General features: G+C 33.0%; 1 protein-coding gene across 1 annotated transcript in view; it reads left to right on the top strand.

Annotated features, from left to right (window-relative positions):
- Window positions 1-15,181, top strand: part of slf (C-type lectin domain-containing protein slf) — a 17,785-nt gene extending 2,604 nt beyond the window's left edge. Inside the window, exons 3-4 of the mRNA XM_018522178.1 lie at window positions 11,930-12,109; window positions 14,540-15,181. Of these exons, the coding sequence (XP_018377680.1) occupies window positions 11,930-12,109; window positions 14,540-14,922 (563 nt within the window). The 3' untranslated portion in view covers window positions 14,923-15,181. The remainder of the gene's footprint in view (window positions 1-11,929; window positions 12,110-14,539) is intronic.
- The last annotated feature ends 391 nt before the right edge of the window (window positions 15,182-15,572 follow it).

Genomic DNA, 15,572 nt, shown 5'->3' with positions numbered 1-15,572 from the left:
GGGAGCCTCTCTCGACTCTTGTGCAAGCACGCGCCCCGGGTACTTTTGATCGTTGTGAGTAGGTGGTACCGGCTTGCGTCCACTTGTTACCACCAACAGGTTCCCGATAATATTGCATCGCACGAACTTTCTTGGAGATTTTTTATCTTGTCTGATGTACACTTTCTCTACGCCACTCGATCAAAAAGCCAATCGTGCTTAAATAACACATTTATTACAAAAACATAGACTTAATTTCGAGAACTTTATCAAAGTGAATATTTACCTTATAATATTATAATATATTTGTTTATAACATATAATATATTTCTTCATAAATTGTAAAAAAAGAAGTCATAATGTATAAAAGAAGAAATCATTAATAAAGTAATATATAAAGTAATTAATATTATATGTAGAAAAAAAAAGAAAAAGAGATGTGGACAATATATCTTTGTAAATAATATTGTGTCACTTTAATATCTTTAATGTAGTAAGTACCTACTACAAATTTCTGCTACCGAATGATTGCGAGAATCATTTGCTTTCTACTCGTTTAAGTAGCAATCTCTTTGACTAATGGTATCCTGATCCAGTCTTGCGGCCTATGGCTCACAAAATAACCGTTTGTAACGCAATACTAGTGTTAAGCATCACTGTATTAGCATTGCCTTCGGTCAGACAATTTCCGCAAGGATGTCTCAACATTGTTATACGCGTCGGATTAATTCAGTAAGATGCACATTAATGACGTCATAGCAAGGACATGATCGATGGTTATTCAAATGGTAATATGCTCGCCTATCTCTCCCGAGTTATTAATGCATCAGTCTATAGCCACGAAATGTTAACTCATTGAAATAATACTGATTTCATAACTGATTAATATAAATTTTATTCGTCATTCTTTATTTCTCTTCTAGATCTTAATATTGGTTATCGATAGATACATGGAAACAAAGATTTTTCTAAAATCTCTAAAAATTTAGATACATGATAATTTTGTTGAACCTCAAAATAAAATATATAGAAAATTCAAGCATGATGAGCTGCAAAATATTTTGGCGTTCTACATAAAGAGAGAGATTTCTTTAAATTTAATAAATGTAGTCATTAGAATAGTCCAACTGATTCTTTAAATTAAGAAATGCATAATAACTGATTGCATTCGAGCTAAATTTTTGGGATTAAACAAAATAGTTTACATTAAAAATGAAATTGTTTCAATAATAATTTAAATAACAGTTTCGAATCAAAATAAATCTTTCTCTCTCTAGCAATCAGTTTGAATGACTCATACAAATATTTTAATAGTCCAACAAAATTATCTTCAGATCTATATTTAATTAAATTTTTAGATACTCCAGCAAAACTGTTCTTCTCATGTATAAATAGAAAGAAAGCAATGGTAAAAAAATTACGTTGGCGACCTTGATTGACTAGCTACAATTAGTAATTTGTATCTTCCTATATTGTGTAACTATGCTTGTAACACGGATAAAGAGAAAGAAAGTTTACCCGATCAGCGCCGAATGACGTCAGTGTGAGCGAAGATTACCGAGAGAAAACGGATGTTTACCCTGCTAACGCACCATAGATTTTCTAACAACTAACGAGTAGAGTATGCAGGAATGTAGAGCGACGCGTTCGTGAGTCAAAGTACGATAGGGACCAGGGAGAGATACGGAATTTCCAAATGGTCGCATTTCCACGGTATTTAATAACGTGAGAGGCATGAGTAGGCCGTGGGAGTGAATCGGCTTTGCCGCAATGGTGCAATGTAATGATGTTCGGATACGACCACAATCACCTAACAACCTAATGATTGCATGCTCACTCTCCTGGAATGCCCGATCGCAGGCAGGATGGCAGGACGGAGTTTACCGACTAAGTCAATAGTAATCAGATGTAGCGTGATCCTCGTGCTCGCGTCGAGAAGAGTATGTAATAAGCGTGTCAATGCAGATGCACGCGCGCCGAAGAATGTGCAGAAACATAATGGGGAACCGGCATAAACCCCATAGTCGTGCCATGCAACGAGAAAAAAAAAGAATACTTAAGTATACGCTTAAGTACGAGCATTGTAGTGTATATGAATTTTATGAGGACATTTCTAAAGATTTTACGACAAGTGAACTTTCGAATTTTATGCTGTATCAAAATAATTATGCACGAGAAACTATAGGAATTGTATGCAGAAAGATTCAATATGCGTGTGAATAATAGTTTATTTGCATTCGTATCATCACATAGGATTTTTACCATTATTTCATCTGGTTCATATATTTACCGATATAGATCTTGATTTGTCAAAATTTCTTTTTCGTTCATCTAATTAAGATAAAGGATTAATGGAGCATAGTGATTAATTTTTATAAACTTAAGGGAATAAAGCGGTTAACAATGAAACACGTAATGTGTTCGTGTATGTCTTAGACTCTTAAAGCAAGCGGTAATGACACGCTTGTTGAGTAACATGTGAACAAGTATCGGCCGTGGATATTATATAATACCCATTGGCCTATTAAGCCGGTGTCCGATGGTGCTATTAAGGTGAAGATACGCGATTAAGCGTCCGCATGCTTTACCACATTACTCTCGCGCATATTGTAATTACAGTCGAGGCTGTTAGTTGCGGTAATTTTATACAATTTTCGAATTTTCCTGTCGAGTCTGGCGCAAAGTGAAAATTTGCCTTGTATGTCAAATCGATACGTGTGGTCTCGTAGGGCATTGTAATATATTGCTGTGTACAAAGAAAAATGTAAAGATAGGCTTGCGAGCTATACTTATTCTATGATCACTTGTTAACAAGTACACGCGACGTAATAGTGCACGGGTGATCTTTGACCGGTAATAGTAATTTGCACTTATATTGCAGGGATGGTTTTCTTGTTTCCTTTTTTTAATACACATAAGCTTACAAATACCTTCTAAAAAAGTTAAAATATATGTGAGAATCATTTAATAATTTTTATAAACTTGTAAAAAAATACTGACAATTTATCTGTTAAAATTCTCATATGTTCTAAGGTTAATTAAATGAATACATTACTTGCGTAAGATGCTACTGCCCGTTTTATAGCAACAACTTCATCTTAGTATGAAACCTACGACCCCACGTTGAACTCAGAAGCGTGATAAGAACATCTGATAATTTCACAAGCTTGGAGAGAAAAAAATTGAGGCAGACAATCGCATAAGGTTAATCGACGTATTATACCGCCGTTAATAACAATTGCGTAATCACGATTGACGCCGAATAAAAGACCGTCGCTAACAAATCGTCGTTAAATCGCCTTATGACAGTGCGGCTGACCGATCAGCTGTTGCAATCTTACTCGTCGTGAGGTTGACTGACTGACAACTCTACAAAAGGCCGGCGCTACATCGCCACGAAAATGTCAGGAACTGCTTACGAAATCGGACAACAACGCTCTTCGAAGATTATCCCTTCGCATGTCGCTTACACGTGTAACAACCAGGCATGATTCGTTCGTAAAAATGTTCACAATACGTCTACACCACACATTGTAGTAATTTTTGCATGATGACGAATTCTTTACAGAGCAAAGAAATATGCTCGTTTTCAATCAATTTTATCTGCATATTTTAAAACAATTATAAGAACTTACTCAGAATACATAAAATCAACAAAAAATAGATATGAATATATTTATATCTTTATTTTAATTGAGTTTCCAAATATAATCGCTAAAAAAGAATATCAGATTTGAATTATGAATATTTTGTGAAATGTGTAAATTTTGACACATACCAAGGTAAACTTTTCTAATTGTTTTTGTCGGAGAATAATTATCGGATAATAATCGTTAGTTTCTTTTCGTGAGTACCAAGCATTCGCGATAAATCAAGAGAGAAGAGCATGGGGAAAACTGTTATCCCCATGCAAAGACAAGCCGTGCCGGGACCCATTGACCCGTCGCGTCGTGTGCAAAGAGAAAAAGTTTCACCTTCGCTTGGCAGCTCGTGCGGAGAACCACGAGAGTTTCCTTTTCCTTTGCCTCCGCGCTCGAATGTTGTTTATTCACGATTCGCCGTCGACCCACTGATCTCGTTCGAGAACGAGAAACTGATCCCCGAAAATTCATTCGTGGAGCAGTGTCCACTAGGGAATTCCAATTAAGGAACAATTTCATTGTTATTATGATTAATTAATTATTTGTCTTCTGTTAAATCATATATACGAATTATAAGAAACAATATAATTAATTATGATTAATATTAACTAACGTAATAAAATTTAGAGTGACACAAACCATAAACATAAGACTTTTGCATATATGTCCTAATCACAGATATTAATTTTACTTTAATTCAGTATTAACAATTATATTAAATTATACACAAAAAGAATGTTTAGTTTGGAAGTATAAAAAAATTTAGTTACTACACGTAGGTGTAAAAATTTTGTTGTATCATTAAAATAATCATATAAGATGCTCAAGCTGGTTGTTAAAATATTAAAGCTTTTACAATATTGTTCATCATGCTTGAGCTCTCTATATAATTATTTTGATGGCCCAACAAATTTTGCAGATTTTTGTATCTAACTAATTTGTATCTAATAAATTTTCAGATTTTTTAGACTTTAATAAAACTGATTTAATTAATAATTTCATATTCAATGTATATACATACTTCACTATATTTTGTAACAAACAGAAACTCAATCTACAGATTATATGTTAATTTAAATTTGGTTGTCATTACATATATATCTCACATTATTCATATTTTATTATTCTTACAAAAATAAAAGAAGCAAAAATTGTTTTTCTCTGTAAAGAAAAGCGCTTTCGAACGTTTAGGCTATTTTTATCACGACGTAATGCACCTTGGCTATAGTGCATGTCATTTCCAAGAGTCTGCGAAACTCGCGACTCACGGATTTCACACACGGAAAACAACAAACACGATTGGTATCTTCTTGCGTGACAATTAGCAGAGATCAGCTACGATTGTAGCAACATCCGCATTTTACAAGTGAAGCTTGCTCATTAATGTACATGTTTATTATGTCGCTTATTAAACGACGCACTCGTCTAGAGCGTTTCCATTATGAAAAATAACGTCAATTAAACATCGATACTTTTCTCCGAAGAGCCGGTTTGTTCATCAGCAGATTAAATCGATGTTTCGGTAGTAATGTCGGAAGTGAATCGCGCTGTCGAAATACATCGAAAGCGCACTGTCCCATTACTGAATCGGCTTTCTCTTTGTCCCAAATGGATCGAGTATGTGATCAAGAAAAATATATTTCGTCGTAGAAAATGATGTAGAAAAGTTTACTCTTATTTAATCTATTAAGATACAGATCGTTACTATTGGATGATAAGTGTGGCTTCAGCGAAGTCATTTATTCTCTCTCTCGATAGTGTAGTCAATAGTTCTTAACTCAAATCTTTCAAAGAAATTGCAGCTGTTTGTCGAACTTAAGTAAACGTAGAATTTTAATCATCTAAATATGGATAGAAAGTAGTAAAATATTACATGAAGCGAAAGTAAACATTAGGTTTTGCTCTTTTGTGTGTTTTTAATAAACTAAAAATTTGCTAAAAGATTTAAGAACTTTATATAGTTTGTATGAGAAAAGTTTAAATAATAATCGATGTTATTTTATAAAAACAATTACAATTTTATTGATTCGAAATATTTTAGTCTTTTATTAAAATAACTTTATTTTGACGTCATAATTTGACTGTTTATTGACGTTAAGAATAAAAGTAAAATAAAGATTTAGTTGCACTGTCATCGTGCTAAGCTCATTATCCTTTCATACACTATTATTTCAAATTATAATTATTGAGTTATATATTATAATTATTAAGTCCCGGCCGAGGTAATATTTTTCGCAATAAATTTATTAACAGTTTTTATATATTAACATCTTTATAATATATGATGTTTGATGGTAGCATCGAATTATTAAATTGCTTGTCAATTTAATTCGTGATTACTAGAGTAGTTTTAATTGCGTTTATTTAGTCCGGAAAAACAATTCGGCACGCAGTTAGAAAAAGACTACAATATAGTATATATGCAAGTACATATATAGTATATATTAGTAATTCAAGATTGAATTATTTAAAGCAACGAAGATCCAGCTCCGACCGTAATAGGTATTTAAATTTCTAGTATCGATTGTGTTTCTCACATATATGGTCTAAAAATATAAATATATTGTTTATAATTATTGAGCTTTTGGAGACCTAGTTTTAATTTGTAAAAATAAAATCATTTTGATTTTTTGTTGATTTTTACGTATAATATCTTTGATATCAGTTGATGCATATATGTATGTATTATTTGACCATCAAATGCGTTAAAATCTGCGCTATGATCCTCGGTGAACAACAGCACGATCGAAGCGATTATCATTGAGAGTTCCTTGACACAAACGCGTGAGACACACCAGGAGCATAAATATAATCGATGCTGATATAACGAACGTAAATTGCAGTGACTCGACAGGAGGAAAACGTTTTTTTCGTTCGATACACGCGGATGCACCGTTACCTTTGCATGCGAGTAAAGACAAAGAAATCCATTTAATGATGATATAATCACGCATAGTCATTCTCTATATTCTTTTAATAATACGCATCTAATATTATACACGTTAACGTTCACACATGACATTTTTATAAATTTGAATTTCAAATTTCTATGATTGTGTACGAAGAAAACGTATATTACGATCTATATTGCTTATACATCCATGCTAAATATATCCTGACTGATTCATACATATCATTAATTTTATTTCAAGTTTGCTTTTATAATGTGAAACTTTTTGCAAATATAAAACAGTAAGCAAATATTATATAAATACCAATAAGTTATTATGTTATTATGTATTAGTCTGCAATTTATTACATTGATAATTGGAAAAAATAGTTTTGCTAGAGTATCTAAAAATTTAGCTAAATCTGAAAATAATTTTGTTCAATTAAAAAAATAATTATATAGAATATAAGCTAGAATATTAAATTTTTTGTAGCATTGCTTATTAATATTTGAATTTCCTACATAATTATTTTGATAATCTAATAAAATTATTTTCAGATTTGTATCTAGTTAAATTTTTAGATATTTCAATAAAATAGTTCTTTCCGTGCAACAATGAACAGGTAAGCGATCGTAGATATTACTGCGACATATATGACAAGATCCACAACGTAAATTATCGATCTAGACGAGAATAGCCATGACGACGGTATATTTTATAATATTTACATGTCAATTTCCACTCGATGCATAGTCGAGGTGCATAGTATTATTTCCACACGTGATTGGCTCGTCTCACTATTTAACACATTGGAATCGCTTCACGTGACTCCGATCAATGGAAGCGTAAATTACTTTCTAAGTATGACTGCAATATCGGTAAACATTTACCTATGCTGTATTTTTCGTTTTATTTATAAATATCTTGCTTCAGGGCTGGTCGAATATTACTCTTATGAGATAGTCTTTAAAAATCAAGCATTTATCCATTAATCAGAAGTAACGCGACGTGTCGTTATATTTTACGATTATTTAATAGAGCTCTTAATATTCACAAGGCGGCAGACATCACGTTTTCGTCATCAATTTTCTTGAGAAACTATCATCGACATCGATACCTGTTCATATTTCAGTATCGGCTATTTATCATCGGTACTAAAATACAACACTTTATCCATTATCAGACGCGGAAATAAAGATATATACGGCATCACTGGTACAGCCGTGTAAAAAAGAAAGATCTAATTTAAATAAACGATTTAATTATTTGTATGTACATAAAACAAGATAGAGAGGTTAATACAAGTTTATAATGTTTACATATTTTAAAAGAAAGTAAAAATATGAGAAATAAATTATGCTCAAAAATACCAAAGTTTAATTGAATCTGTTACTTGATCAAAATTATAATGTTCAAGAATTTTAAAACATTCCATCACATATGTATATTATTATTATAAAAAATATTAGTGAGAAGATATTTATACTAAATAAATTTATATACTAACAGTTTGTACTTTTGGTTGTGTGTTTGAAGATCGTTTAACATCCTTATCTTATAATATTTTTAACTTGTAAACAATAGTAATTTTTAACTTGTGATTTTAGGAAGCTATTATTATATTTTTAAGCAACATCATATAAAATGCTATAAAGAAATCGCTTATAATCAGAGCGATTGTGTTACGAAACATTCGATTTGATTCAAGTCCCATGTATCAAACGCCGCGAGCGGGAGAATGACGCGACTGGGATATAAAATCCTTATCTTCCATAGATGCGAAGTCTTCGTTAAATTTATACTGACAACGGGAATCACGACTTTGTCCTATGTCGTAAATCCTGACAGACAGTCTTTCTTCTTCCTCGATACACGCAACACAATTGCCTTTCCACGGCGGAATCTCGAATTGAACGCTTGGGTGGCTGGCACGATTCATTCGCAAAGAAACTTTGTTCAAAGGTATTCTAATTAAAATTTAAACTATTGCTTTTTCCGACAAAAGTATCAATTGCGTCATGCTCATCCTTTTTCTGTTTATTATTTTATCAGAAATTATGACAACAATAAAATGTAATTATTGGATATCTCTCTCTCTTACGAAAATTTGTTTAAATTATTACCGTATAACTAATATATAAATATATAAAACTAGCTGTTTTTTTTTTTCGAAAAAGGGAAAATACCTATATTATTATTTTTTTCAGCAAAAATAAGTAACAATCATTTATCTCTTTTTGATCGTTATTTTATAGAAATTAACAGCTTGAAATCTAATTATTAGAAATCACAGTACGTATTTGCGAAAGATTGTTTAAATTATTACCGTGCAACTGTATGAAACTACAGTTGTTCTTCGAAAGAGACAAGATATCCAGAGAACTACATGTTTTTTTGTGGACTGTTACAAATGGATCGAGGCTACAAAAACGGCAATAAGAATAACCGTTTGTTAAATTACAATGGTACAGAACAGGTATAAAAAATAGCGGCTGCTTGTAAAATCGCCATTGACGTTATCGACCTTTGACATTAGCGTGTTGAATCTCTCGCGAATACCAGGCGAAATCATCAATTGACTGAAAACGTACGTGGGCAAGGACACGCGAGCAGTAAAATGTAAAGGGCGCCGATGCTTGGAGATACAATCGACTCAGTCGTTTTATTCAAATTTGATGGCTATCTCTTACATAACGCACATATAACGCCGTGTAATAAATTTCAATTAACATAGCGCCGCGACCGTAGCCAACAAGTTGCCAAAAAAGAAGATACCATTTAAATCTGGCCATTTTAATCAGCGTTAAATGTTAATCGTATATTTTACATACATATATATTTTACATACATATATATTTGTTGCTTCTCTGAAACATGGAAGAAATGTTGTCTCATATTATAATGTGTATCCAGGAGTATTTTTAAATATTTTCCAAATATTTAATATTGTAATTATAGTGACTTATCTGATTTTACGCAAATAATTATTTTTCTATACTGTATATATAATATATTAATTTTTATTAATGTTCTCTGTGATAAAAGTATAATCCAATTTCAACTTTTTCAGTATCTTATCGTTTATTAAAACGTTTTTATTGACGGAATGGGCTACAAAGTAAAATGAAACAAATTTTTTAAAATCTCTCTCTCCCTCTCTCTCTCTCTCTCTCTCTCTTGAACCTTTTTTCTAAACCATATTTGAAGAGATGTGTGTGTGTATGTGTGTGTCAGATATTTAAAACCGTGTAAAAAATCGCGCGATACTGGCGTCATCGTAATAACGGCGAAATATATGTTATGAATGTCACGACGAATGGAGAAGTCACTCGAAAAGTCGGCTCGAAAAAGAGGACGAAGATGAAGAAAAAGCGCGGCGAGGGGATCGTACACGCAACGGAATATAAAACGTTATGTCACAGCGCGAGGAAAAGAAAGAGAGAGAGAAAGAGAGATGCTCCTTGTAACGCAGCCCGATAATACATGTGCACGTATACGTTTCGTAATGCGGCGTTAGGCGCTCATAATGAGACACACGTCGTAAATCGTCGACGGGGAGAGGCATACCTGCATAAATACCGAGAAAAAGTGTAAAACTGTTGACATTTAAAGCGGATGATAATGACGCGCTGCTGCTGTGCCGCTGTCGATTACAGATTCCCTGCCCGCGGAATAAAACAATGCGCTAACTTTAGCGGTCCCGACTGACTGAGACTCTAGACGAAACATGTACCTGCTAACGTTTGGTGGAAGACGCGAACAACTCCGAGAAAATTGCGAAATGTACGAGAGAAACAGCGGACCGCATCAATGCGACTGGTAGACGAATGCTACACATGAAACCGTGGAAGGTTTCGATTAAGTTTAGTAAGCATTTTTTCGTAACTCAAAGAAACATATCGTATTTCGTTTGCCAATTTTCTGAATTTAATGGGAAAATATTGTATAAATTGTGTTTCTTCTTACTTGTATAAATTGCTTTCCTTACTACATGTCACATGTTTTGAAAGCAACATTGATCGAGAAATATATTTTTGTTTGTTGTTTTGGTTGGCATCTTTTTCTGGTATTTACTATAGTTTCTCTCTGAAAAAAGTTCGGACATACAAGTTTTGTTTTTTATTAAATACACAGAAAGAAACGATTGTTGAAGTATCTAAAAGTTTAGCTAGATAAATATCTGAAAATAATTTTATTTGGATAATTTTATTAAAACAATTGTATAGAATGCTTTAACTGATCGCCAAAACGTTACAACTTTTTACTGCATTGTCACCAACGTTTAAGGGTTTTACATAAAATTTTGATGGACAACAAAATTATTTTCATATCTGTATTTAGCTAAATCTTTAGATAGTCCAGCAACTTCGTTCTTTTCTGTGCGCACAAAATATAATTTATATTATATATGCGATGTGAATAAAAGTACGGATTAAAATACGAGATACAAAGAAAAAAATCATTATTAATATGCTATTATGTGCGCTTGATGAGGTTAATTATTTAAGAAACATTGATAGTTGATGAACTCTGAAAAGGATATTTTTTTTGTAAGGATATTTCGATCTTTTAAGGAGATAAAACAAATCTTTTTGCGGCCAAGTGGAGTCGGTCGACTTTAGCCAGACACGTTCAGTCGCAGAAAGTATAGATCTGCGGATTACTCTATCGCAACAGCTGTTTGACCTCTGAACTATTAACCACCGGTTAAATCGAGAATCTGTTAACAGGAAAGAAAGGCGCAATTGCGAGATTTGATATAATCATCGATTTACTATTCTTTCTGCAACGCCTCGAATGACACCTCCATAAATAATACGATGATAATAGGGAAGCTAATACTCTTCACATTTATAGACACGATACAGTGCTACTTCAGATTCTTATCCATTCTCGAATCTCACCTTCTGTTGGAAATAACGTATATAACATAGAAATAACGTGTATAACACAGTAAAACGATTTTGCTGAAATATCTAAAAATTTAGATAAATACAGATCTAAAAATAATTTCATTGGAATATCGAAATAATTATGAATATAATTATTTTATTATATAAAATTCAAGCATCACGCAAAAATGTTTGACAGTCTAGCAACTAGCTTAAATGTTCTACACAATTATTTTGACAGTCCAATAAAATTATTTTCGAATCTTGTACTCTCTAAAACTTTTAGATGTCACTCTAAAGAGTGAAATCTTGCTCTTAAAGATTGAAAATTGAGCCACTTTTCCAAAACTAGCTCAATATTTTCTCTTTAGAGTAACATTTCAAAGAATATAGAGAATATCTAATTAAATTTTTAGATACTTTAGCAAAACTATTCTGTGTACGTTTGAATTATAAATAATAATTTAAGAAAATTATAGTACAGAAATAGAATACTAAAATGACTATATAATAAAACACTTTACAGGGCCGAAGCAGTTTAACTTCCGAGGGCACAACTATTTCTACAGCGGGCATGTACCGGCCCATGCCAATCAGAAGGTGGATTGGTTAGACGCTAGAAATATTTGCAGGGAATACTGCATGGATCTCATTTCGATCGAAACTCAAGAAGAAAACAATATGATCTTCAGGCTCATCCAGCAGAGTAAGTATAACTTATCTCACGATCAAACTCTCATGAAACGTGCCGACGTTTGTATACGCGCTTCACTCCTTTGTGAATCATTCTTACTGTTCCACATTGCAAATTAGAGATCAATGCATAATCGAAGGACGAAGTAACAGAGCAGCGGCTTCGTTTTATTTGTGAACAAAGAAAAGTGCGGCATGAGGTCGTATTTGCAGTTAAAGGAATTTTTATAAGCAGATTCGTTGAGAGAAAAAATGTTTTATTATTATCAAATCGATCAATTTAATTTACGAGATTATTATTTTAGTTCGTGATTACGTTGCAAGTTTGACAGTAATCGATGCACAGTTTATATAACTGAAAGATGTATTTCAAATTTACATAAAAAATATTATTAGCTGCCAATATCTGGCCTCGACCGTCTAAGACACTTTCTTACTTATGCACAGTTTATATAACTGAAAGATGTATTTCAAATTTACATAAAAAATATTATTACCAACATCTGGCCTCGACCGTGTAAAACACTTTCTTACTTATTTGATTTAAAAAATATTTTATTCACAATGAGAAATTCTTAGGTTTGCGATCTGTACGCATTGCTTCATAATCGGTTAAATCTACCATTATAATGGAGACTAATTTACGTATTAAATGATTCTAGGAACTGCATAATTATTATAATTTGACCTATAAATATCTAATAGAATACCATTTTCTGATTACACCTCTCGATCGATAACAAACACGGAGCATTGCTTACCGGATCTAATTCTTCTTATTTTCACCTGTAATTTATTAACGCACTGCAACCTGTCGAACACGAGCAGAGGAGTACAAATTCTTGAATTTATTTGAGGAGGGTAAATCCACTGGTCCTTTTGATAGAATAGCCTTAGAAAGTTCTCACACGGCGTACAACCGTGGTGACGATAGTAGCGAGTCGTAAATATCGACACCGACACGGCGATTTACCACGGCAACTTTCATCCATGCGAGATAATCATTCGGCAGTATTTCGCAATAAGCAGCCCGACGTGGAACATCATCGCGTCTCCGATTCGGATGATTAACGACGATGCTTCCCCTTTATCCTTTCCTTCTTTTCATTACGACCTTTCGGCTGCAGCGCGATGCGTTTAAGCGTATCCGAGAACCGAAAGTGTAATTAATCGAAGGGTTTTACACTTAGCTGCTTTTACTTTCATTAGTAACATTGCTTCTTTCTCGTTTTTCTTTAACGTTAAAATGGTTTGTTGAACTTAAATGATGCAAATTGTAATTGCTATCGATACATCCGACCCTTAAAGAAATTTTTTTTTATAAATTAAACTATATTTTTTTATCTTATTTTAATTATATTATTGTATTTATTAATTATTTAATTTATTTAATAATTATTATGTTTATAATAATTATAAATAATTTTTAATTTTATTTTATAATTTTAAAATTCGATTAGAAAAAAACAATTACATGCCAGTTTTCATCAATGTAGATTAACTGTAATCTAAGTTTAATTTATTTTTCACCTTTTACTATTATAAAGACACAAAGATTCGTTTAATGACGTAGGCAACTTAATTAAATAACTTTAAAAATTAAAATAGAAATAACTAATCGAGAAATAAAAAATTCATCAATGACTAGAAAAATTAGAAACCGCAATGTCAATCACATGGATCAGAAATTGAATAAGTAGTTACCAAGAATTAATACAAATTGTTGGAACATTTGTCGGATTTCACTGTCGCCTCTAACCGCAATTATCATAATTGTGATGATACCTGCTCATCATGAACGATATTCATCACGACGGGGAATCGTGGGAGGCTAGTCGGTGAGTGTAACGACAGTTTTCAAGGTAATGCGGGGGTCTTGAAGTGGGTTGAGGCTAGAGACTCTCATCTTTTTATATAACAGCATCACGCGGTGCATGAATCTTTTTACAGTCCGGCGAAAGTAAGATGGTACCAAGTTGATTTCGCTTAAGAATACTACGTGATCAGCCTTCTCGTTTAATTATACGCTTGGTAGACCTTTTACATCCATAGTCCGTATACTGATTTACAGTTTAGGATGATTTCTCTATAATCATGCTTTGATTTAATAAGAATTATAAATCACAGATTATCTGTTATATCTCAAAATGCTTTTCTTCTTTTTTAATCTATTTTAATTTTTAAATAGTAGTAAAAGTTATCGCGAGAGTGTATTAAAAGTTCGAATATTAAGTTTAACATAACGGCTCTATAATAATGTAGCTGTTTATTAAATAGTTCAAAGTTAATTTTGAATTTACATAAACTTTATTGGATCATATTTACGGAAAAAAATTAAATTTCTAATTTAACGGTTATATATTAAACTTACGTCGAAAATATTTTCAGTCTCTTTTCGACGAGCACACAATCGATTTCACGCAAAATCTTTTTATCCCCTCAGATGATGTTCCTTACATCTGGACGTCTGGACGTCTCTGCGACTTCAAGGGCTGCGAGAACCGACGTGACCTCGAGCCCAAATCTTTGTACGGTTGGTTCTGGTCGGCGAATCGCGAGAAGATGGCACCCACCAACCAAGTGCCGAATGGTTGGGGCTTCAATCCGTGGTCGCAGACCGGCCACAAGAAGGTCAGGCAGCCGGATAATGCCGAATATGACATCAATGGCACCAACGAATCCTGCTTGTCCGTCTTGAACAACGTTTACAACGACGGCATCGCCTGGCACGACGTCGCGTGTTACCATGAGAAACCGTTCGTCTGCGAGGACTCTGAGGAGTTGCTCAACTACGTAGCCAGCACCAACCGCGGTATTCGTCTCTAAAGCGATCGCGGTCAGTCGACACCTACGTGGTAAACACGCGATCGTCCATCAGCGTCATATCAGCACTCACTTTCCTTCTGTACTTCCCGTCGCGGAGCTGACGAGACACGTGCCAAATATAGGGACGCGGACAATTCTTCTCGGATAATCATAGAGAATCCTTTAGAAACGTGTTAGATGTAGCAAAAAGAAATTTCATGATATTTCTGTAATTAAAATTTATAGACGATATCTTTTTATAATTATATTTTACAATAAAATACAAGTTTATATAATGTTTTTTATTAATTGTATCATTCGAAATAAAAGCTCGCTAGGATTATAATTTTGTAATCTATTGTTATCGATTTTCTTTTATTAATTCATACATCACTGCCGATTTTTGTATAATTTCTATTGAATTTCTATGACTATAGGTCTGTTCTCTGTAGTTGAACTAGTGTACACTTTTAGAACTTAAAGTGAGATAGGTATACATTTGATATTTGTCGAAAGCGAGAAAGAGAGTTCTAGAGCAACCTAGTGCAGGAACAGAAAACAGACCATATGTAAAGCTTTTGTATCCTTAGTCTTTTCTCGTTGCGTCATAAACAATGAAATAAGAAAAAACGATTTATAGGATATTATGCGCTTAAGATACACAGGAAAAA

This window comes from Trachymyrmex cornetzi, unplaced genomic scaffold, assembly GCF_001594075.2.
Source record: "Trachymyrmex cornetzi isolate Tcor2-1 unplaced genomic scaffold, Tcor1.1 scaffold129, whole genome shotgun sequence".
NCBI lineage: Eukaryota > Metazoa > Arthropoda > Insecta > Hymenoptera > Formicidae > Trachymyrmex > Trachymyrmex cornetzi.
The sequence above is the reverse complement of the archived record's forward strand: the minus strand, read 5'-3'. Positions and strand labels throughout refer to the sequence as shown.